This window comes from Sphaerodactylus townsendi, linkage group LG03, assembly GCF_021028975.2.
Source record: "Sphaerodactylus townsendi isolate TG3544 linkage group LG03, MPM_Stown_v2.3, whole genome shotgun sequence".
NCBI classification, from domain to species: domain Eukaryota; kingdom Metazoa; phylum Chordata; class Lepidosauria; order Squamata; family Sphaerodactylidae; genus Sphaerodactylus; species Sphaerodactylus townsendi.
This window is the reverse complement of record NC_059427.1, coordinates 96,398,457-96,423,198: the sequence shown is the minus strand read 5'-3', so window position 1 is coordinate 96,423,198 and position 24,742 is coordinate 96,398,457. Positions and strand designations below refer to the sequence as shown.

The 24,742-nt window shown below is 41.7% G+C and overlaps 1 protein-coding gene across 2 annotated transcripts in view; it reads left to right on the top strand.

The window, feature by feature from the left end:
* Positions 1-24,742, top strand: part of CPEB4 (cytoplasmic polyadenylation element binding protein 4) — a 78,913-nt gene that overhangs the window by 44,885 nt on the left and 9,286 nt on the right. Inside the window, exons 4-9 of one of the 2 annotated variants that reach the window (XM_048488156.1) lie at positions 11,934-11,957; positions 14,605-14,778; positions 19,399-19,488; positions 20,528-20,646; positions 23,500-23,614; positions 23,862-24,043. In XM_048488156.1, the coding sequence (XP_048344113.1) occupies positions 11,934-11,957; positions 14,605-14,778; positions 19,399-19,488; positions 20,528-20,646; positions 23,500-23,614; positions 23,862-24,043 (704 nt within the window). The remainder of the gene's footprint in view (positions 1-11,933; positions 11,958-14,604; positions 14,779-19,398; positions 19,489-20,527; positions 20,647-23,499; positions 23,615-23,861; positions 24,044-24,742) is intronic. The other variant, XM_048488157.1, reaches the window with a different exon arrangement.

The following is a 24,742-nucleotide window of genomic DNA, read 5'->3' as shown; positions in this document are numbered from 1 at the left end:
TGGTCACTGGCATATCTAGGGGGGCAGAGGGAGCATATAACCCAAACACTCGACTGGGTCACATGGAGGGTGCATTTCACCACCCTTTCTCCCCTCTGCAGCCTGCACGGGCCAGGAAGGGAGTCCCCACCCACCAGCCTCCGCTTACTTGTTGCCCTCCTGCTCGTTTGCTCGTCGTCCTCCCTCGTTGCCCTCCCTCTCAGCCACTTGCCCGCCCTCTGGGAGACTCCATGGCCAGCTCTCAGAGGGCTGCCACCATGTTCCTCTGTGCCACTGCTGGCTGCAAGGAGGGAATGCAGGAGGAGTGACATCTAACTCAGCTCTCAAAGGATGGCTGGAGTCCCTGTGGTGGTGCTGGGAACTGGCTATGCTCCCTCCAGCTGGCCTGGCTTAGCACCATGCTGCAGGTACACTGGCTCCGGGCTCCCCCTTTGTGACCAGAGGTGGTGGAGACTGCCCATGCCACCTCCATCTCCTCCTTTGTCTCCCATTCCATTGCCAGCTGTGCCCAAGCTGCCTACCTTTGCCAGTACTACAGGCTCTTGCCAGCCCTGGCATCTTCCACAGGTGAGTGGGGGGTTCCTCTACAGGTGGGTGGGGTCTTCCACAAATGTGAGATGTGCAGTTTCACTTCTTGCCCTGGGTGCTAATTAACATAGATGTCCCACTGAATGTGGTGCAAATTCCCCTATTGTCAGGGAGTTTACTGGAAGATTATTTTACTGCCTAACCTGCCTGACAGGGTTGTTCTGATACAGAAAAAAAAGAGAGAAGGGAATCCATCATGCCACCTTGTGTTCCTTCAAGGAAGGGCACAGTAGACGTTCGATTTAGCAGAAGAGTTCATGAAAGTAGTTGGCAGAGCAGTTATTTCTCAATAGTTCCCCTTCCCCAGTTTGGAAGAGCCTTGACAAGAAACAGGTGCCACAGGGTGCTGCAGCAACAAAAACAAAATTGCATAAGATCACCTCCTTCACTGATATATGCCCTAAGCAAAAGAGTGGGGCGATTTTACTTGATTTTCTTGTTGCTGCAATTCCCTGTCATGTGGCAAGTTTTGCTTGCACATCTCTCCTGGAGTGCTAACTCTGCACTCCGTGTCTAAGCAATGACCTCCCACTTACGAAAAGAAAACACTTGCTTCAACTGATCGCAACCCATGACCTGTTTATTATAGTTTATTATAGAGTACTACCTTAGCAAAAATTTCTGGTGTGTTTTGTCTGCAAATAACTTATTTATTTAAATACTTATGTCTGACCTGTTGAATTGTATTCTCCAAGGCAGCTTAGAAATCAAAGTCTTCATATAAAATATTGGGAAAGGAGAAAAGTATTAATAAGTCAAATAAAACTACTGAACAAAGAGCAGCTAAAGCCAGCTCTGACACTGTTCACAGACCAGCTGTCTCTGCCTCAAGGTGCCATACTCTGAAAGCTGAAATACTGTCTGCCTGTCTGCTCTCTCATTCCTGATTGTGCTGAGAACCCTGCAAGTATCAGTGCAGGTTCTCTTCTGGCTGTTAAATCAACCTGTTGAAGTTTAAAGCCTGCCCTGTCTTAAGAAAGAATAATTAGTTCCGATTGGAGGAAAGAGTTTTTTAAAGGAAAAATATAGTGACAGCCTTTTTAAAAAAGAATTATGTAATTTCTAGGTGTCCATTTTGCTTACTTGCCAAAGTGTGCCTTTAGTCCTTGAATATAAACCAGGATATTTTTAGCAGTAAGCTGAAATGTAAAAATTACTGTACATAATGAGATTAGTTTTAAAATTACTTGTCTGTCTACCCGTTTCCTTTGACATTTGTGAAATGTCCTCCTGTCTTTCAGTGAGTTTTTCTTGATAAATTGAATGTAGAGCACGTTATTTTGTAAAGCGAAAGCTGCATAGAAAATGTATGAAAATGTAATGGGACAGTCCATTAAGTACAGTAATCTATTCGTTAAACTTATTCTGATACCTTGCCTTCCAACCTAGATGTGACAATTGAAATGGAAGGTAGCAGGGGTAAAAAACTTTAATAGGATTATAGGAATTATAGGGCATAATTATCTCTTAAAGATGAACATATAATTCCTGATTCCATCCTTAACCAAAAATGCCTGGCAGATACAGTTTTACAATATATTCATCATCAATGAACAGCAGTTACAAATAAATCCAGCCCAGTTTTCTTTGGTCATTAAGTTGATGAGACATTATAAGGACAAAATCAGGACAGAAGGAGTCAAGCAAATATTTGTGCAATGTGTAAGAAAAGTAATAAATTTACCTTCTATCCTAGATGTTTTTTTTAATTTAATTCATTTGTATTCCGCTTTTCTCCCAGTGGGGACCCAAAGCGGCTTGCATTGTTCTCCTGGCCTCCATTGCATCCTTACAACAACCTTGTGACGTAGGTTAGGCTGAAGAGAGTGTGACTGACCCAAGGTCACCCAGTGAGTTTCCATGGCACAAATGTGGATTCAAACTCAGATCTAGCACATGTTGGGGTGGGGTGGGGGGTGGGGCAGTGGCAGTGGCAGCCACTCTATTGAGATAAGATAATTGTTTCTTGATTCCTGGTCTTAATGGACAATGAGGTTTGTGGCACCCTCTTGAGGAAAAACTGTGTTTGCTTTTGTGACTTGATTAAATGGCACTGAGATCCCCAGTGGGTTACATGGAAAAGACATTGGACACCTTCATACGAAGCATAACTGCTTTTGATGTTTTCCTGTTCTTTGCACCTTCAACTTTGATAGTATGGGACAGCCTGTGTTCACCCTAGATAATCCAGGTTGCCTTTGTTCACCATGTCTATTACAGAGAATTTATGCCAGTAAAAGCAATCTTTAGACCATATCTGCTCACAGAACAGAAAAATGTCTGTCATCCAAATTAAATGGCGTTACTTTGTTGCTCATCCATTAAAACTAATCCACGGCGTTTCAGTTACGTTCTCAAGTTGAAAAATAACACTTCTTAAGGAAAGAATGAGTATTTCGGTGCAGTTCAGATATAGTGGTGAACTATGTTTTTTTGCTTCATGAATGAGCTTTAAAAGAACTTCTGTCTTCAAATAATTCTTATTTCCAACTTTCTGTTATGTGTGGAATGGAATTGGTTACCTCTGAGGCAAGCCATTATTTGCCTTACAAGATACTAGAAAGTGGTAAATGCTGTTTATGAAAAAATAGCATACATTTTGGAGGATGGCTAGAGCAAATGCAGCTATTATATATGGCATGTGTATTGGTGCTGATAAGGGACACAATGATGACTCTCTAAAGCAGGATTTGTGTAAATCCTACTCTGACCAGCAGTTAACCTGCAAGTCTTACCTTGGCTCTGTTTATGTTATCAGAAAACACATTTGTTTTCTGTGCTTCTGTTCTTGTAGATGGTAATTTCAGTGGAGCCAATGAAAAGATTGTACAGTACAGTTTACACTCCAGTTCTGGCAAACCAAGGATTAAGATATTAAGAATATTTTCCCAAGGGAATGAATGCTCTTCTAGCTAATTAAATAAATCTTCTGTAGCATGCTGCATGTCTCAGACAACTCAGCGCATTCATATACTAACCAGGAAACTAGAATTATACAGTAGTTTAGAAAGGATACAGTGATACAAGATTCCCAACATATGGTAGTACTTCACAGAATTGTTAAAAGACTGATCACAGAAAAGCATAGATTGTGATTACATCTGAACTGACAAATCCCAATTTGTGCTTTCTCTGTGGACCACAATTCCAAATTGTGGGTTGGAATTTTCATCTGCAGGAAAAGCACGCCATAATTTGTCAGTTCAGATGTATTTGCAACTTAGTTCAGTTTCAGCTTTTCTCAAGGGTCTTGGATGGGAAACAAAGTAAATATACACAACAAAAATTCCTAACGAAATATTACTCTAGACATTTATTGGGTTTTTCTACAGTATGTTTTGTTGTAGGCTCAAGGTGACTAGTGCACACAGTCTTAATCTTGACCATTGAATGCCAGTCCTGAGAAGAAAACCGTATTATTCTTCTGGGAATTTGTTCCTCCTGTGATTCAATATGCTGTTGAAACAAATTTCCAAAGTCCCATAATTTAAAAAATAAATAAATGTAAAACTGGTTTCTTTTCTTACATTATGGCTGCATAAAGTTGAATTGGCTGTTTTAAAATCCATTTTGCTATTATTTTGCGAAGTCATGTGCAAACTTAAAATGTATGAGTATATACAGATCTTATTATGTGCATATATAAAACTTGCAGCTCAGCCGGAGGCAGCCAGGCGATAGCACCACTGTAGCGCCACCCTTCCGCCTCCAGAGAGTTTTCTGATGGCACAGGGAAGCAGAAAAACCAAACCCCCCCCCCGCCTCCTGCTGTTGGAAAGCCCTCCATAGGGCTAACTACTCACAAACTGAGCCCTTCGGGGGAGAGCGGTTTATTTAGTCGAATGAATGAAAAAATAAATAAATAAAATAAATAAACCCAGAGTGGAAGCTAACATCAACTCCACCTGGAATGTCCAAGCCTGCCTGCCCCCACCCCGCCCACATTCAATTAGACACCAGAGCAGCTCTAAAGTGACCCGGACTTCTGGGTTTTGCTGCCACAGAGCTGAGAGGTGGCTGGCCCCCAGTGCTTTTGCCCTCTCCACTGGTGGGATGCCCCTTTCGCTGGCAGAGGGGGCAAATGTGTCAGCGTACCCCTGTGCTGTCTCCACAACGCAATTCTCACTCCCTCATAGGATTGACCTGTTAATGTTTCCTGAAACAGTATGTGTTTTTCACTCGCCAAACACCATTATTTATCAGTTTTGTAGGGAAAGTGCGCTCAGCGCTATATATTGCCAAAGTCAAATATGTTATTGAAAGGTTTTTGTAAAAATGGCTGCTATTTTGTTTTAATAAACCGGGCTGCAGGTATTAATTACCTTTAACATTACAAATATTTTAAAATGTTTTCCTTCCAACCTGTTGGTTGTAGCTGTTTCTCATACTGCCATCAAATGAGCCTTTTTCAAATGCTGCTCCTTGGAGTAAAGGGGGCCTCAGGAACATCATGAGAACCAAGTATGGGGTATGCAGCAGGTAGGGTGAATTGGTGGAAAGGTCAAAGACAACACAGTAAAACAAGGTGGTACATATCTTTGCGTCATAGATTTTTTATTCAAATGTTTAACCGAAAACCTATAGGTGCATACCGGTAGTATTACAGATGTACAAATATAATTTCTGTATGCTGGGCTATTAAATTAAATAGAGATAAAGGTTATAAAGATCAGTTTGTAAACTGAGTTCCAATCATCAATAATCTGGGAGGGGTTTTCATTCTTTCACAAGAAAAGGTTTAAAAACCTGCCTAATCCCTAATTTTAAAGTATTATGGGAAGGCTAAATTGCAATTTTCTAGTAATATAGCAGATTTTTTTAACCTATTTGTTCCTCATCAGTTAATGTATCCTTGGCAAAGAAAGACTATTTCCTTTCCACAGAGCTATATGTGCTCCCTTTTCTCTTTCCAGAACGTCCCTATTTAATATTTGACACATTAGAGTATAACTGCATTCTATCTCTACTTCTTCCACTTGTCATATTTTAATTCCTTCCCCTTTGATTTGTCTCACTAGTCTATGCTGCTGTCCAACGCAGGGGAATAAAGAGTTACCACTATTCTTGTTTTAAAAAAAACCCAACAAAAACCCAGATCCTAGTAACATTGAACAAATAAAGGTTATATGGCTTTTCTTTAATTCAAAGCTTGCTGAATATGTCAATTTAGTATGACATGACAAATGATGTTGTGCTTCCTTGTTAAATATAATACATAATGCCCTTTTATAAATCTGAGTTGAACCACATCATTATCCAATGTTGGAGCTTCTTGATCTAGGGTAAAACAAAAAGACTGAGGGAGGCATGATAGAATCTTTCAGAAATTATGAATGTTACTGGCAAAGTGCTTAAATAAATGTCAAAACATTAATGATGACACAAACTTTTACATAGCATTTTGAATGCTCAAAACATCTATGTTATGTTGGCCCTGACCAGGATGACCTGGGCTAGCTGGATCTGATCAGATTTTGGAAGCTACCAGTAAGCAGGGTTGGCTCTGGTAAATATTTGGATGAGAGACCGCCGGGTAAGTCCAAGGTCGCTGTGCAGAGGTAGGCAATGGCAAACCACCTCTGCCAATCTCTTGCCTTGAAAACCCTACGTGGTCACAATAAGTCAACTGCAACTTGACAGCACTTTATACACATATGTTACTTTGTAACCTGGAAACTGTAGTAGGTCAGTAGTATTTCTTCCTTGTGTTGCAGAACTCTTTGTATTGGAGAATTGAAAGCACTTGGATGTCCACTTAATAGCCAGTAATTTTGTGATAACGAGAACAACTTGAAGTATTACAGTGTATTAAATTCATTGTCGTAACCTGCAGTGATAGCCTTTTTAGATGAGTATTCAACATGTTAATGGAAACTAGTCTAATTAGGGTTGCCAGCCTCCAGGTGGGACCTGCGGATCTCCTAGAATTACAGGTAATCTTCATACTACAGAGACCAGTTTCCCTGGAGAAAATGGAGACTTTGGAAGGTAGACTCTATGGTATTATACCTGACTGACCTTCTCAGACTCCATCCTCATCTCCAGGACGTTCCTTGCCTGGATCTGGCCATGTCAGGGGAACCGGCCAACCCTAAGTCTAATGGCAGCTTAGTAGCATCATATCTGCTTCTCTTGATCTTACTCTGGGTTCTGTGATTGGTCATTGTTAGAATACTAGACAGTACACAGAAGCTCTCTCTGATCCATTGAGCCATTTTTTCTTCTATCCAGTTGAGAACTCTAGCAAATGCTTGCTTCCACATATTATGCAAACAAGTATTTGCAAAAACCTGGCGGTATAGGAATGTCTGCTATTAACAGCAGGCATATTGACACCGCTATAGTATTGAACTGGAAGTCAGTGAACTTATTGTAGGTATTAATTAGAGAAAATTAGGGAAAACCTAGGCTGAGGGAAACTTGCACATATGTGTGTGCTTCACCTATTGCCGTAGTGGCAAACCTATGGCTCTCCAGATGTTCATAGACTACAATTTCCATCAGCCCCTGCCAGCTTGGCCAATTGGCCATGCTGGCAGGAGCTAATGGGAATTATAGTCCATGAACTATAGATTGGAGTGCCATAGATTCACCACCACTGACCTAGCAGTTGTGTTTACTGTGAGTATAGCAGTGTTTCCTGCAGTAAAACCATAAATTGTAAATTTTAGGCATACATTCTTAAGTATTTGCAAATATATCCAGCTGCCTTAGTGAGTCAGACCATTGGTTAACAGGATGGGGTCCTTACAAATGCAACAGTTATGTCTTGCTCTGTTTTCAGGTAGAGGTCTTTCCTAGCTTCCTCTCTCTGTTTCCCCACCCCAGTGTCTTGGAGGAGCAGATATGACCCACAGTTGTTACAGGAAATGCTTATGCAACACTTACAAGAAATATGATTGCTGTGTAAGGCATAGAGTTGCTTGAAAGACCTAAGTGGGTAAAGTACTACGTGGTGTGGCAATGCTCAGGCAATTGGACTAAGAGCTCTAGCTGCTCGGTGCAGCTCTTTTTGTTCCTGCCACATCAGTGTCATCCTCTTCCTGGTCAAAACATGTTTCTCTTGCAGATGTTTCCTTGCATTATCATAACCTTGACTTTTCTTGTGCTTTCCTTCTTAGCTGTTGGACAACTCTTGTTAGTCTTTACCTCTGTCTTAACCTCTGGCCCGAAAGAGTGCCCGTGCCGTGCCCTCTCATGGAAGTCCTAAAGAAATGAAGGGCAGCAGGGCAATAAAGTTTTATTGCTCACATTAAAATGCGTAGTTGAAACTATTTTTTCCCCCAGCTTTGGCTTTTCTGTACTTTTTCAGTTAATGTTTGTACTTGTACATCATAGCTAATTTATTTCAAAATTCTCCATAGGTGAGGCTTCAGATTGATTGAGTTATAAACAGAATGTTTTTTAAATCCCAGAAGTTATTTTTGTGTAACTTTTTTTATTCAGCAGTGGGAACAAAAATTGTTCTTATTGAAATTTATGCAAATGGCCGTATTTCTTTTGAAATGGTGGCTGCGTGGCTTTACTAATCAAGTAGACAAGTAAGTCCTCATTGCCTGCCTGGAAGCTTTAGTCAGGGAACTGAAACTGGAAAGTTTATGGACTGTGGGGGAGGTATTGTCAAAATCCTGTTTATAGGATTATAGTAATTTAAATAACTTGGGTGAGTTGCCTGTGGCTAGATTTCAAAGCCCTCATTTCTGAAACTTCCTGAATATGGTATTCCACAGCAGTTTCTCAGGCAAAATGATTGCTTTTCTAACAATAAATATTTCACTGCCACTGTATTCAAATGCTGCAAACGAATTCAACTTCATTCACAGAAAGCCTGATTTATCTGCTTGCATACTTTCTGTCTTTGCCCGGTGAACTGAAAAGAGAGGCTTCCTAAGTCTGCCATCTAATTTATTGTACCAGACAATTTCGAGTGCTCTAACAAATTGGGGTTTGTTTCTTCCCTGTGTTGGTTTAGAATCCTGGTTTCTGGGCAAGAAACAAACCCGGTTTGTTAGGTCCTCCTTCCAATGTCCTAACGAAATGGCTCGATCAACGCCTTCCTTAAAGCAGAAAATCTTCCGTTTCCGCTCAGCACACAAGACAAGGGGGAGGGAGTGCACAAGCCTGGGAATAAACCAGGCATACCCCCACGATCTAACTCAGGGGTAGGGAACCTGTGGCTCGAGAGCTGCATGCGGCTCTTTTGCCTTTGCACTGCGGCTCCACGAGCTGAGCCCCCGGCTTCATCCTTGCCTGCCCTGCATTGGAGCAGGGTAGGCGCTTTCCCGGAGGCTGGCGAGGCTGAGCCGCCAGCTTCATCCTTGCCTGCCCTGCAGGCAGCGGGGCGGGCACACCAATTGCCCGCAGCTGGCTGGGCAGCGCCACGGGCTTCCCCTCTCGCCCGCCTTGTTCGAGCGGGGCGGGCGCTTTCCCGGTGGCCGGCAAGGCCGAGCCGCTGGCCCCATCCTTGCCCGCCCTGCTGGCAGCAGGGCAGGTGCATCCATGTGCTTCTCAGAATGAGTGGAGTAAAAGGTAAAAAAGCCCAATATATACAGTGTTATCTTTATTTTAAATGTCAAAAATTATTTGCGGCTCCAAGTGTTTTCTTTTCCCGTGGAAAACGGGTCCAAATGGCTCTTTGAGTGTTAAAGGTTCCCTACCCCTGATCTAACTTGAACTGAACCAAAATGTTTTTCGTACTGGTCTGCTTATAAAATGCAGATAATAAAGTTCTTTTTGTTGGGGAGATCCAGAGCAGTGGGTGAAGTTAAGATTCAGTATAACCAGTTGCCAGGATAAGGAGAGTTGATGGAAACTGGCTTCCCATTTTGAAGATAAACTGTACAGTGACATTAAAATGACTTTTCTTTTATATTGACTATGTTCTTTCCTCCAAGATTTTTAGAGCCAACATTTCCCCATTTTTAGGTCACTTGTAATATGAACTGGGGAACTTGTAGAATAGCATCCTTCTCTCAAGTAAATAATTAAAGTCCTGGGAAACGCTTCAGGAAATATCACAGGTGCTTTTTTACATTGTTCCATTTGTGATAGTACAACTCATATTGAGTCCAGTGCAGCCAGCAACTAAAACTCAGTCTGCATCTGAATTGGAAAAACTTATTGAAATACTTCAATAAGTTGCCCCCCCCCCCCCCATGGTTTTGTACCATTCAAAATAGCATGGTCTTAATTTAGTTTACATACCACAGTATAAACCTGTGTTATGATTGTTCAGCTGTAGTTTTTGTGCAATATCTGGGTTTCATTCAGCTTGGGAAAATGCAATAAGAACACCTTCTGTGCCTATATTGTCTTCATATGGTTCATCAGGAACAGCCTTGTAGAGACCTACAAGTGACAAAACAGCAAGTCTGCCAATTCTCGTGGGCCTCAGCAGGAATTGCAGCTATGTTGATGAGTTTAGTCAATGCACCAGACAAGGAAATGTGTATGTTGTAAGTTTGCTATTACACATGTGGGATTTAATAACTTTTTAGGCAGGAAACTCTTTGGAATTATTTGAATCTCTATCAAGTACACATACAAGGCAAAATAATGTCGATGGTTTTTTTATTTCAGAAATTATAGATGCACCTTAGGCCTTTCTGCATGTATAAACAAGGAAATACTAAGTGTTAAGCAAGAATTACTGTTGCGACCTGTATTCTAGTATAATATGTAGGGCTGGAGATAATGAACCCTTGAGATTGTAAACACATCTATCATCCAACAGTGTTCTCCAGCCCAAACCCCAGCACATTCTTGATTTTGTCCGACCTGCTAAAAGGATAACTGAGGAGCATTTGTCAGCCTTCTTAAGGGGTGTGAACAGGCTATATGTGGAAATAGGTGGTAGAGGAAGGCAGCCTTTTCCAGCTCCATGAAATCCTAATCAGGTCTATTCAATGGGGCTTCCTTTAAGGAAAGTACAGTTGCACTGATACAAGAGGGAGAGTACTTGATTCAGCAGCTACCCATTAAAACTGTGTTGAGTGGAGATGAGAACTCTGAGGCTCTTGCACTATTCAGAACAAGAATAGCAGAACATTAAAAAACAAGAAATATTTTTTTAAAATGTGCTTATAAAAGTAGACTGTGAACCTTTTTTGGATGGCTTCTAATAGTGAGTTTTGAGGACAATGTCATGAACTAATAATTTGAGGCCAAGTGTTAAATTATTATCCTTTCTTTTAGAAATTAGAACAGAATCTTGCTAGTGGGTATCTTGGGTAAGAGTAACATTGCCAGCTGTTGCTTTGAGTGTGAAGTGTGTGCTGATGCTTAAAAGCTCATGGCACTGTATGTCTGGTATTCCACTCCTGTCCCCCTATTGTAATCATCTTTAATTGGGAGTGATGCTAGATGAACATTGAAACAACTTATTCTCCATGGCCAGTAAAAATTGAGGAGTTACAAACTGGAAGGGAGCAAGAAAGCATCTTCCTTTAGAGTTGCTTTCCTAATTTTTGGACTTTTCGTTGGTCTAGCAATGGTCAATATGTTTACAAAACTACTTGCTAACTGCTGGCTTGTGCTGAAAATAGCAGCTCCCTGTATGTTAATTATTCAGTTTTTGGCTGCAGGGCAACCTTATTGTCCTGTTATTTTTTAATGTATACATTTGGTTCCGGTTCCGGCTTGAAATGAGAAGCTGTTTAAGTGATGAGCTCCGTCCAAGGCCAGATAAACTTTTTTAATAACTTTTAATAATCTTTTAAATAGATTTTAACTCAAAGCTGTTAAAACCTATAGACAAAACTAATCAACTTCCCAGATACGAATTGCAGCAGATAAGAAGGAAAAGTGGCTGAATATGGGGCGTAGGAAGCGCCAGAGAGACTCAGAGGAAAATACTCCCCCAACAGCCAAACAGCTTAAAATTGCTGACTTTTATAACATTCAAGTTCCTACTGTAAACCGCTTCTCGGCTCTAATTGTATCTGAAGATGTATACATTTCAAACTGAATAGATTGGTACATTGAAATAAAATAAAATTGCCTGGTGCTTAAGAAATAGATAAGTTACTAGGTCAGAGTCAAACCCCTTGTCTTAGTTAGATGAGGAAAACAGTCATTACTGGTAGATTTGCTGATCCTTAACATGGTGTACCAGTGAACAGAAAGTGGTCAAAGATGGAGTATTCCAAATCAGACCTCTTTTCTATCTACTATCTTCTTGTTCTACTTCCAGAAGCAAAAGGTGTGGGCGTGGGTGGAAGGTTTCTGATGTGGTCTTCCTCTGCAGTATGCTAAGGCTTGAGAACCACAGAAGCTAGCATGAAGGAGATGGAGACGTATTTTTAACAATGTTTGAAAGGTTGTTTTTCTTCTCATTTGACATGCAGCAAGGACATATGGGAGAAGGCGAGGTAACGACATTCCTCTTTAATTTCCTAATGTTTAAAATGTCTCATGGCACAGCTAATGCATAAGTTGCTTCTATAGAGAAAGCTGGAAGCTGTTTTAAGCCAGGCTTCCTCAATTTGCATGCTGTGGTAACCTTTAATAACTGGATGCAGTGTCTTCCAAAAAAAGACTGTCTAGGCAGAATAAGTGTAATTATATCAAGTCTATGGAAAGGGTGGGCTGATCACGTGGTTGCTCTATAATGTAGGCTTGGAAATAATAGATGATAGGTTTGACCGTCTGAGGGGCAGAGAGAAAGACTGGGGAGGAGGTTAGTTAGGGAAGCATCTAAATGACTCTCATTTCCAGGTATCTTTTTCAAAGGTAACTTTTGTCATGATTAACTGCAGATATGTCTTTATTCCATACTACTTTGACGAGACTAGGATGGGAATGCAGTATCTCCCATAACCAATGGGATGCTTGAACAGTCTGATGTAGGCTAAATAATGCTGCCTCAGAAATGTATTCTAATATAGTTCAGGTCACAGATCTAACTCTTTCTACATCTGGTATCTCCAGAAATGCCTAGAGCCCAAGATCTGTCCTTGTTTGTCCCCTTCACACATACCAGGTAGCACTTACTTTGAGGAAATAGCTTTGGAATAAGGTTTGCTTTGGAGAAATAGCAGGGTCATACTTTGATCTTTTTTTGGAGTTTCAGTTCACTTGTGCAAATGCAGTTTTTAAAAACTAATAGTGCTATTCTGAGCAGAGTTGTACCCTTCTATACTAGAAGGTTGTGACACTGTGAAGGACTACACTGTAGGTCTCTTAGGTGCTTTTAAAATGTTATTGGAATGAGAGACCTACAGTTCTAGGACTGTATTCTCTAAGCATTCCTGACAGAAAATCTTAGCTGTTTTAGTAACTTTGCTAGGTCTCAGCACTGCTTGCGGGGGGCAAGATTTGCTGTCCACAGTTGTTCCACAACAGCATGGGGTGATTAGACAAGTTGTTACTAGAAAAGGAGCTTGGTAGAGTTTAAAAAAAAACACAGGCTTGGTTAAAAACAAACAGGCCTGAAAGCAACTCGGTGTAAAAAGTATAATTAAAAGGGGTTGATCCCTTTCAGTAATTTTCCAAGGATTTACTAAGGGGAAAATTCTAGAACACAAATGATGAAATTGTGAATAGTATTATTGTACTTGTGATTGTTCTAAACAGGCGGATTTTGTGGGTTAAGTGGTAGATTAATAAAAAAGACCGATTTACCAATGACTAATCTTCTGCTATCAAGTTAGACTGTTGGATCTCCCTCCCTTTTGATGATGGCACTAACTTGATTCAAAGATGGAAAAATAGTGAGATGTCTTCCTTGCCACATCCCCCATCCATTTGCCATGCTTACAACCTGCATTTCAGAGCTCATAGTTCTTTCTATTCACTTCTAGCTGGTTCAACTTTCCATATTCAATACAAGCAATGATTTCCAAAGCCCCACTATTTCTTTTTTGAAAAAGGATTTTCTGAGCAGCCATGATAATCTCTTGGGGGGAAAACCTATGTTATAATGATTTTTAATAAAATATTGAAATGATTTTAACATTGTTTTCTTTGGTATGAGCTAAGAAAAACTAACTAGAAATACAAGTTTTCCAAGTCTGTCTTGAAAAGATAAAGGAACACTAAAAGAATCAGTTTCGTTAATACATATGCTAAATAGATAAAAAGAGCACCTTCCCATTAATGTATACAGTAAGTATCGAAGCAAAAGACTTCTCACAGAATCGATAGAAGAGTGCTTGTGGTATTGCTTTCCTAGAGATACCATGAATTAATCTTGTTTAACATCCAAAGTGACATTTATTACCACAAGATAAAACCATCGAGGGTCTAGTACTCACTGAAATGGTAAGCCTGTGTTTGTATCACTTTAGACTGTGAATAGGCTCACATGATTGATTGCCCTCCATATAAGAAATCATGTGTGTAGAAAACTAGCATGCCTGAAGGTATTCTCTCTGCCATGTCAGTTTTCTATCAAGGGATTATTTTTAATGTGGAGGAACATTCCATCATATAAGCCTCCATATGCAGACTGAAGTGTTACAACTGGAACACTGTTTACCATCTCAGTGAAAACTGGGTCTAAGCAATTTCAGGGTTATTTGTTTGTTTTTGTGGTTTGGAGCTTTTGAGTAGATTATTTTTCTGCTTTTGTCAGACGACAGTGGTTTCACAGGTTTGTGAGATCTTAATGTATTTTTCGTAAATGGTGTTTAATTTGAACAATGCTGTCATGGATGTGACTGAAAATTGACACTCTCCAGTTAGGAAAAGCCAGGCACTTTATTAAATTTTATATTTTTTTCTGGGGCTTGCTAGTTTTGTTGATTAGGAGTAAGATTATATGACATCTGAGTAGAGGTTTTGGGAGTGTTAACTGTTTAATACTCTACTGTTTTGCTGTACTCTAACTTAGTGGTTATTGGGTAACGTTATGCGTCTGTGTAATTAATGGCTCTGTTTTAATGAAAAACATCAGTAATGTTGTTTTATGACAGCAGTAAGAAAGTACAGTGCTGATGTTTCTGATAGTTGTTACTGAAGTAGAATATTCTTCTGTTAGTATTGCTTTGTATTTTTTTGTCTTTGCTGTTGTTGTAGGTCAGTCCTCACTGTTTCCAATGGAAGATGGGTTTCTGGATGATGGCCGTGGGGATCAAACCCTCCATAGTGGCTTAGGATCACCACACTGCTTCTCACACCAGAATGGCGAACGAGTGGAACGATACTCCCGCAAGGTGTTCGTAGGTGGCTTGCCACCTGACATTGATGAAGGTATACCAGTGTATTCATAAATATCCATAATAAACAAGTGGCAGGCATGATTGAGATTTTCTGAAGGGGTGTATGTGTAAATACAGATTTTGACTGCAAAATGGCCAGCATTTTCATGTCCTGATTGTATTTGGTTTTTTATGACTGTGAAAATTATTATTAATTCTGGAATTATTTGGGTTCAGTTAATCCTTTGGGGGGGGCCTCTTTCTGGAGTGGCTGTTTTTCACACATACGACATCAAAACTGCAGGGAACCTAGTTGTGCCTGACCTTCCAAGTTTCAAGTGAACTGGATCAAGGAAGTACACACTGTCCTTAGCCATTCTACTCATCTCCATTATTTCTATACTTTGTCCAGTATAAAGAAGCCAATAGCCCAATGCACAACAGGAACCCCTGGCCAAACACCTCCTATTACAAACAGTTCCAACAAAAGCACAACAGATCTAATATCAAACCAGAGGATCCCATCAGAGCCATGGGCCTTGGGACCCTGTTCAGATGGAAAGGTAGCATAAAAATGGTTTAAATAAAAGAATAAAATGAAACTATTGTTGAACCAGAAAATCTAAGTCAGAACAGCATGGCAAACCAATACCAAGGCAGCCAGCAAGACCTGGCAAGAAACTGATTTATCATTGGTGCTCCTGTTCTTTCTCAGTCCTGTAAAGAAGAAATACAACAGCAATACGACAAGCATAAGCTTAATTTTAGCTGCTTCTGGGGTTTTGCGTGTTTTGTCCACTTTCCTAACATTCATAATTCCAATAACATCTGTGGGTTTGGCAACAACCTTTTTGGCACTGTCCTTTTCAGCATAAAATTTTTCTGAGCCCCACCAATATCCTCCTGTGGCATACAACAACTAGCATTCAATTAAGGGGTTTTTTTAGAACACAATTTGGAATGTGTATTTTATATAGTACCAATCAAGTTGGATAAAATCCCTGCTGTTTCTTTCTACAACTATGTATTAAGTTTTGGGAAAAGAATTTTTACCCAACCTATACTAAAAGGATGCAGACACAAGAACATGCTCATATGACGAACAGCGTAATCCAAGGGGGTGAGAACTTGCACCATGGCTGGGGACAGTGCAGCAATGGCACAGCTGAGCTACCTCCTAAGCAGATAGCTGCATTGTGGCCAGCCCTAGAATGGAACAGAAAAAGCCAGCTGTAGGGAAAAGGGACTGCAGTGCCTGAGCCCAGCTTGGATGGGGTGGAACACAGGCAGTTACCAACAGGTCGGTTGACAGCCAGCAGAGGGGGAGAGGCACAGGGGAGGAGTGAGATGTAGAAGGCAGTCCAGGGGCAGGAAGGGGTGGTCCCAATACATTCCAAAAGAGGGCCATCAGAGGATTGAAGCAGGGAATAGAAGATCCCCCTCCCAAAATAGTTGTGTAGCACGTGGTAACTCTGTCAGCATCGATGTGAGGGGTCCTCATGGAAACACCTAGGGAGTGGGTAGAGAAGAAGGCTTAGGGTAGAGCCCAGACCCTCCTTGCCTAGTGAGAGCAGCTGGCCTAGGGTGGCGTGGGGGGCTGGTGGGTGTCTTGGAATCTACAGCAAACAGTCAAAGCCCTGGAATGACTTTCTGCCAGGCCAGGAGAACAGTGCTAGCCCTGATAGCCAGGAGAGGTTATCATAGAAGTGGCCCTTCACGGGTGACCCTCCTGGACCCAATGTTGTCATGTGGGCCACGATGCCCACTACTGTTGTTGCTTTGACTGGTGAGTTGCCGCTCTCTCCTGCATCCCCACTTTGACTGTTGTCTGCTTTGGCATAACACAGGTGCAGCCGATGGGGATGACCCCCTCACCGACCCTAACTGACCTCTAAGACACCAACCAGCTTCCCTGGCCAGCTGGCCTCACCAGGCAATGGGGGTTCAGATCTTGCCATGAACCCTCCTCCCTAGCCACATCCTGGATGTTCCCATGTAGACCATGGTCTGTACAGGCTGTCATCTCTCCCATCTCATCCCAGGGTCAAACTGATAGAGGTGTCAATGGGTGGCCATCAAGCAGGAACACCTGGAGGAGCGCCATGACCAGCTAGTCCACCTCCCAAGTATATCACTGGATGGAGTGTCTGCCACCTTCTCAAGAATCTTCAGATTAGCTTGCTATGGTGCACAGTGTCACTGACGGGCAAGCATGATGGAAAATGTTTTAGATCATGATTTCTGTGGGCCCCTTTGGTTCAAGCCCCCACTTTCCTGCCAGTGGCAACCCTGAACCTATCCAGAGGGGTTCCCTTTGCAAGCATGGCCTGGCATGGGAGAGGAAGGGAAAGGAGCTTGTAAGCCACCTTAAGTCTCCTTACAGGACAGAAAGGTGGGGTATAAATCCATACTACTACTATTACTACTCCCTCCTCCTCCCTCCTCCTGTTGACCTCCTGTCACTCCCTGCACTTCCTCCATCCCCTGGGGTGCTCATGCCCCAGAAGTTCCCTGCTTCAAGCCTCTGATGGCCCTCTTTTGGAATGTATTGGGACCACCCCTTCCTGGGAGGGGGATCTTCTATTCTCTGTGTCTGCCTCCAGGTCTCTCGGGGGTTTGCATTTCACTGAAACCTGCAAGAGGGTCCCTGGTCACCTGGTGTCCTACAGGAGGGCTGTGTGACAGGGCTGGACCCATTCAGCTTGGTTGCACGAGTCTAACTGTGGGTGGAGTGAGGGGTTGGAGGCTGTTTCCAGCGCATCAGCAATGGGATAACTTCTTTTAGCAGTCTGTGGTAAAGAAGACAGTGTGCACATATGTGCAGGGAAACTGGGACTTCCTTGGTGGCCACATGCCAGATCATCTAGGATGTCTCTCCAGTCCAGTCCTTTGCTTTTGGAAATTGGGTCTGTTGCATTGGTGCCACAACTCCAACCTCCTCTGGTCTTGCTGTTGGGAAATTGGCCCATCAGTCTCCTGCCTCAGGCTGTGGCTATTGCTGTCAGCATGACCATCAGTTGCTGGCTGTGGAGCTGTTATACTTGAAATGAAGCCTCAGTGGGAGGGCTTAGCCACAGTGTGTGTGGCCTTTGCTCTCCCAGGTAGGTTTTTGCGACAAGTGCTAGCCCTATTGTGAAAGGTGCTCTCCTTATGCTTTTTCCGCTACCTTGAGTGCTTCCCCTCTCACTTGGGAGTCCCACAGCAGGGAGCCGATGGGCAGTATCTCATGCTGCATGCCTTACCTTGCAGGGTTTGGCTGTTTTGGGCCGGGGTTTTTTAATGGCCCAGGATCATGAGGACCAGGGTTGGGGAGTTGAAGAGCAGCAGGTTGACCTTGAGGTAGACCCATTGCTCTACCTTCCAGGGGAGCAGATCTGAGCAGCACAGGCCGAAAGTTTTGGCTGTCTGGGTAAAAGGCAGGTTCACTTGATGCGCTGCCTGTTTTTTAAATATGCAAGTGTTTTGTACAAAAAGAGAAACTAGCCTTCCCAAGGGGAGTGCTTCTGCTGCATGCAAATAAAGGGATCTGAGAAGGATGTGACTATATGTGTGTGTGTGTGTAGACACACACACACACATGCACACATGCACACACACACAGAGTGGCGGGATTCCACTAATTTAACAACAGGTTCCGGTGGTGGGATTCAAATAATTTAACAACTGGTTGTTTACAAGCACCATTTTCTGCTGAAGTGGTGCGAACCTGCTGAATCCTACCACTCTGTGTGGTGTGTATGTATACATATATATAAAAGTAACTGCCTTACTTGTGCTTTGAGAAAAACAAATCATTATAAGACTATAAAAATTCAGAGGCTGGAATGAGGATTTAAGTAAAATAGGAAACTTTTGGAGGAGAGCACATCAAGGATTTTCAAATTGTCCTGACACTGTTGCACGTCTTATATTTTTCCTATCCTTGAAACATCTTTCAGCTTGACCTCTTTAAAAATGAGCCTGAGTGGAGGAATTCTATCCTGCCCTTTAAAAAGCACAGCAGGAGCTAAATTTGTGTAGCACTGACTGGTGTGCAAGTCACTTGTGTTGCATTTTGAAATGGAAGGAGACTTTGAAACGGCTGCAGCAAAGGCTTCCTAATTCAGTGCGTGCACACTGTCTGCATCCTTTTCTGTAGAGCTGTTACATAACTGCTTTCTGCAAGCACTGCTGAAGTTAGTCTGAGGTCAAGCTCAGATAATGTGTGCAGATGTGGCATGTGCATGTGATTTGAGCGGGCATGACTAGATCGTGTGATATTCCTTTCCCTTTCTTCTGCCCTTTTGCAAGCTGGTTTGCATAGCAGGCTGTTCAAGCACTCTGATCCAGACTCTTTTATGTTATCTGTGCGAGAATGCCTGAAGCTAGGAGGTGGTAGCTGTTCAGAGGCTCTGATTTCATCCCTTTGAGTAGGCTGCTGCAAATCTTTATTTGTAACCTGAAAGACACAGCTTTGATAACCTGAACTGTTTTCTTCATTATTAAGCATATACTTTGACATGTCAAGCCTTTTCTTTTCACAGTTAAAATATTATTAGGTGTCTTGGACTGTTAAGATTGCAGGATATATTTGTAGTCTATAGCCATGTGCAAATTACTTGAAATCTGTGTATTTTGGAGTTTTGTGATTAGTTCATGAAAACTTTTTCCTGCTTGTCTCCTCATTCCACAGATGAGATCACCGCTAGCTTTCGTCGCTTTGGCCCTCTGATTGTGGATTGGCCTCACAAGGCTGAAAGCAAGTCATATTTTCCTCCAAAAGGTAACATTTGTTTATCCTTTGCATTTTGTGTTCTGGCCTTCCTCTGGAAAGCTCAGTGCAGTTAGCAGTTGCCTTTTGAGTGGGCAAAACTAAGAGATGTCAGTTTGCCCAAGGTCACCCGGAGAACCTAATGGTAGTGAATGGATATGAATCCAGGTTTTTCATGTCTAACCATCTATTCAGTGCAGAAGGCTATGTAATATTTTTTGTTTGTTTGTTTGAAACCTTTCCTTCACTGCTGCTGGTACAACTAAGTCCTGTTGTGCTACAGATCCTGCACATGGGCTTTAGATAGAATGACCTATTTAGCCACAGTTAAAATACTTCTTTCCCTTCCTGTCTTTGTTCTCAATAGCTTGCTAACTTTTTTATCCTGTCTTTTTTGTTCCTTGTTGCATTTAAGATCTTCACAACAAATGATTAAAAGAAATTGAATTATAGAATGTACCGCGAAGGGAACACACCAGTGAAGTTGCTTTGAGATAAAGCTCAATTATGGACAAGGAATGGGGGGCATCCTTAGGAGCAGCAGTGGTGTAGTGGTTAAGAGCAGGTGCACTCTAATCTGGAGGAACTGAGTTTGATTCCCTGCTCTGCCGCTTGAGCTGTGGAGGCTTATCTGGGGAATTCAAATTAGCTTGTACACATCAGCTGGGTGACCTTGGGCTAGTCACAGTTCTTCAGAGCTCTCTCAGCCCCACCTACCTCACAGGGTGTTTGTTGTGAGGGTGGAAGGGAAAGGAGATTGTCAGCCCCTTTGAGTCTCCTCACAGGAGAGAAATGGGGGGATATAAATCCAAACTCATCTTCTTCTTAGCTGTTGCAGTTACTTCCTGACTTCTTAACAATAGCTATTTGTTTAAATCTGACCTTTTGCTACTCCCTTTCCAAAGAGACTTCATCCCCTCCAATTGTATTATGAGGATTTACTCTTCACACTTTCATGGCCATGTAGAGTCTAAGTGTGTACATTCTTGTGAACAAAATAGGACCATTAAAATCTGAGAATCCATGCAAGTCTTCCTGTTTCCTTACATAGGGTATGCCTTCTTGCTGTTCCAAGATGAAAGCTCTGTACAAGCTTTGATTGATGCATGTATTGAAGAAGATGGAAAACTCTACCTGTGTGTTTCTAGTCCCACAATTAAAGATAAACCAGTAGGTGGAATTCTTACATACTAATTGTTTGGCAGATAACATACATAGAAAACGGATGCGCAATTCCTGTCCATGTGAATTTTTTTAGAGGTTGAACTCAGCAACACCTTGGTAATACTAGCTGTCTTCCATAAGCATGTGTTTTTCTTGAGGTTTTTTTCTACAAAAGATGTGATAAAACCTCCCCTTTGGATCATAAAGTGTGAGATAGAGGTTGTTAGTTCAAAAATATTGGGTTGTCTCACATTATGCCAACTCAGTATAGTCTATGCTGTGAAGATGTGTAATTACAGACCTGAGAAGGGCAGATCTGGGTCCCAAAGAATTCACATCTGACTGCCTCCCCCCCGCATAGTATTTTATCTGGATACTCTATCTTCATGCTCTGTTTTGACTATCGAACTGATAGATCTACACAAAACAATTGTTAGAGAAGCTCCAACGCTTGTCCATAAATTGCCAAAAATGTATAACATATAATAAATTGCTAAAAATGTATAATAAACAAATTGAATGTAATAATAAATAAATAAATAAAAAATAATTTAGCCACAACACATTGCAGTTGATAAAATTATTATAGAAATGTATACTCAAGTATAGCACTACACATATTACCATATCAAGCCCCTTTCCTGGGGGGCCAATCCTGGGTTCCTATTTGAATGCATATCAGTGTCCAGGCAGCTGTATGCAATAATGCATTAAAAGTTTATGCTACAGTATCTATATTTTGTAGCGTTTGATCAGAGCCTGTTTACAAATGCAACATGATTGCTTAATGTGACAGATATTTGTAACTGTCTTGCTGAGATAGGAAATAGTCTGGTTCTCCTGGCACCAAAATAGAATTTAGATTCTTGTGTAGATTGTAATAATGCCCTTCTGGAAAACAAGTGTCTTAAAAAGTATACCAACAAATAAGGCAACAGAGAATTTGAATACATTCTAGTTGCTCTTTGTAGATTTCTAGTTCTAACTGCCATATATGGTACTGAAAAGGGAAGAAGTATTTTGGTAAGACTGGCCAGCGATTTGTTTACAGTCTTGCCGTGTACTATGTGGGAAAGCTTACTGAAGCCATGTTGGTTAGGTTGCTTTTCAAATTTTTATTGTACTCTGTTACATAAGTACTCAAAGAATCTTATAATGGTGGTCACCAATTTGTTAAACTATTATTTTTGAAAATGAGGAGACCTATTGTATGATCATTCTGTTTGCTTGTACTGCTCTCTAATCCAGAGGAAGCACCTAGGCTCTTTGGTTTTTTTAAATGTAATATATCTTCATTAAAGCTTTGGGAAAAAAAGAACAGGAAAAAACACATGGTCTCCAGGTGCTTTCCGGCCTTCTGATTTTATGTTGATATGGCCCAATTTAAACATGAGCCTAAGAACCAAGACTACCAAATTAAGCTTTATTTCCTGACTACTAAATTCCACATTCTGAAAGAGCAATCTAGACAGGATGGCCTAATTCTGAGAAATTCTTAGCTAGGTTAGCGCCTCCCCCCCACCCGTGTTCTTTGCTTTCACAAAATTAATAACGTGAAAAGACACATTAGTAGGTAGAATATTAGGCAAGATTTTCAGTTTCAAAGGTGTAATGCCCCTTCCTCCCACCCAGATCATTATTGCTAAGCATTTTGTCAGAGTACATGCATGTTTTGTGTTGATTTGTAAATGGGCAGGGCAAGATCTGCTCCACAAGTAGTGCTGCTCTGCTTATGGTGTGTCAGGTCCAACCCCTCTTCTCCTGCTTAGAAATATAGTCTCAGGATGGAATAGTTTCTGCAGTCACAGGGTTCATACGTTCACAGAATCAAGAAGCCTTGTGAGGTGGTGGAGTACTGTATATACTGGCGTATAAGACTACTTTTGAACCCTGGGAAATCATCTGTAAAGTCTGGGGTCGTCTTATACGCCAGGTACTGAGTGGGTGGTACTGAGCAGGTGGTACTCTATATTTTAACTGGAAAAGTGTGGGGGTCGTCTTATACCCCCAGTCGTCTTATACGCCGGTATATACGGTAGTTGGTATAAAGCTCATCTGCTGTTCAGAGAATTGCCAATTGGAATGATCCTGTTTGGGAAGCTAAGTTAACTGCTCTGGTTTTGCTGTGGGCAAGCACATATCTGCTGAGTCTATCCCTCTCCTTGCTTGGCCCTCTCACTGCATGGGAAACAGAAACCAGGATGTACAGTCAAATTAGAACAGGTCTGGCCACTCCTGGATGTCTGAAATAATAATGTTTATATTGAGAGCATTCACTGTTTTTATGAATGGATGTGGTTTGGTTTGGATGTTGATCAGTAAAGTTTTAAGTGCATGTCCCTAATCATGAAGCCCTTTGCTTCCTGCCTCAACAAATAAACTGGTGTTGTACAGAGTATCTGACTGACTGAACACCCATGAGCCATGAGGAAGGAATAGAATTCATTAATTGAGTCCAAGTACTTTGTTCCTTCTGCTCCCACATTGCCTAACAGCTGAGCAGGGCTGCGAGAGGCATTGCTCAGAAGCTTCTTATAGTACTGATCTTGCTATTTAAGGGCGAGGGACATGCAGGCTGCAGAACAGGTTGCTTGATGTGTTCCCTTCCCCCACTCCAGTAGTTTATTGTGTTCCTGCTACAGCAGTTTTCACAGATGGGAACCTGGATGTTGTTCCTGCTTGACTGGTTGGAATGATTGTTAAGAAAGCAGACTGTAGAACATAATAGTACCGTACAGGAATACAACATTTCTTCCTTCCACCAGCAGGCAATGTTACTGAAATTTGTAGAAGGTATACAAAAAATCAGTCAGTTAAAATTGTGAATAGTGCTGTCTTGTTTTTGTTTTGTTTTTTTAGGTTCAGATCCGGCCTTGGAATCTTAGTGACAGTGACTTTGTGATGGATGGCTCACAGCCTCTAGATCCGCGGAAAACAATTTTTGTAGGAGGAGTTCCCCGACCCTTACGAGCAGGTATGGTATTCAGAGAACAAGAGAAATGGCTTGTTGATGCTGTCCAAGCTGCTTTACTCTGCAAGGGAACATTGTGTCCTTATTTCAGCCATAGACCTATGCCAGTGCTTGCTAAATTTAACTTTGCTGACATGCCAATTATTTCCAGATAGAAAAGTACTAATAAACATGCATGCTCAGGGCTCAGAAGGAGAGGAGATTTGTATGAATAAAGTACGTACATAAATTGTTTACTCTTTTATTTTAGTGGAGCTTGCAATGATAATGGACCGGCTGTATGGAGGAGTTTGCTATGCTGGAATTGACACAGACCCTGAGCTGAAGTACCCCAAAGGAGCTGGGCGTGTTGCATTTTCTAATCAACAGAGTTATATAGCTGCTATCAGTGCCCGCTTTGTTCAGCTGCAGCATGGAGAGATAGATAAACGGGTAAGAGCTAGAAGAGCACATTCTGTTTATTACTCAGCATTCTTTTGCTGGCTTATTTCCATAGAAGTGTCAGGGTGTGTGGCGGTGGAAAAGACTTTATACAATCTAGACTGTTTTCTTCTTGTTTCTGAATTATATACTTAAACACCATCCCCCCCCCCCCAATTTATCCTGTAGGTTGAGTCCTCTAATTTTAAAATTGGCTTTTTAATACCTTCTGGCACCTTCTAAACCTGCTTCTCCCTCCACAGACATTTCCTGCAGCACAGCATAAGCCTGTGTTCCTAATGTTATCCTGTTACCTCTGCATGACTTGCTTACTATTGGCCTCTTCTTCACCCTGCCTATGTGTTAGAAGTAGACCAGTCAACTGGTTCAGCAGAGTGGAAGGTTTGCTGCTGTACTGTCTCCATTGATTTCTACAGGACTTAGAAGCTCTTTCACAAGTCCTGTGTTAGGTGAACGAAGCCTACATAGCAACAGTACTTTCAAGAGCCATTGTGCCATCTGCAATATCCTTCTTACAGCAGCTGTAGATCAGGCTGACCCTCTCCCCTTCCTCTTTACCACAGATACAAATGAATGTTTGCTCTAACGCAGAAGCTGTTACGCATACCTATCCAACCGAGTGATCTGTGTGCAGATCCTTTCTCAGTAGAGTCCTCTGTTCACAAATTGTACTGCAGAAGCAGATCCTCA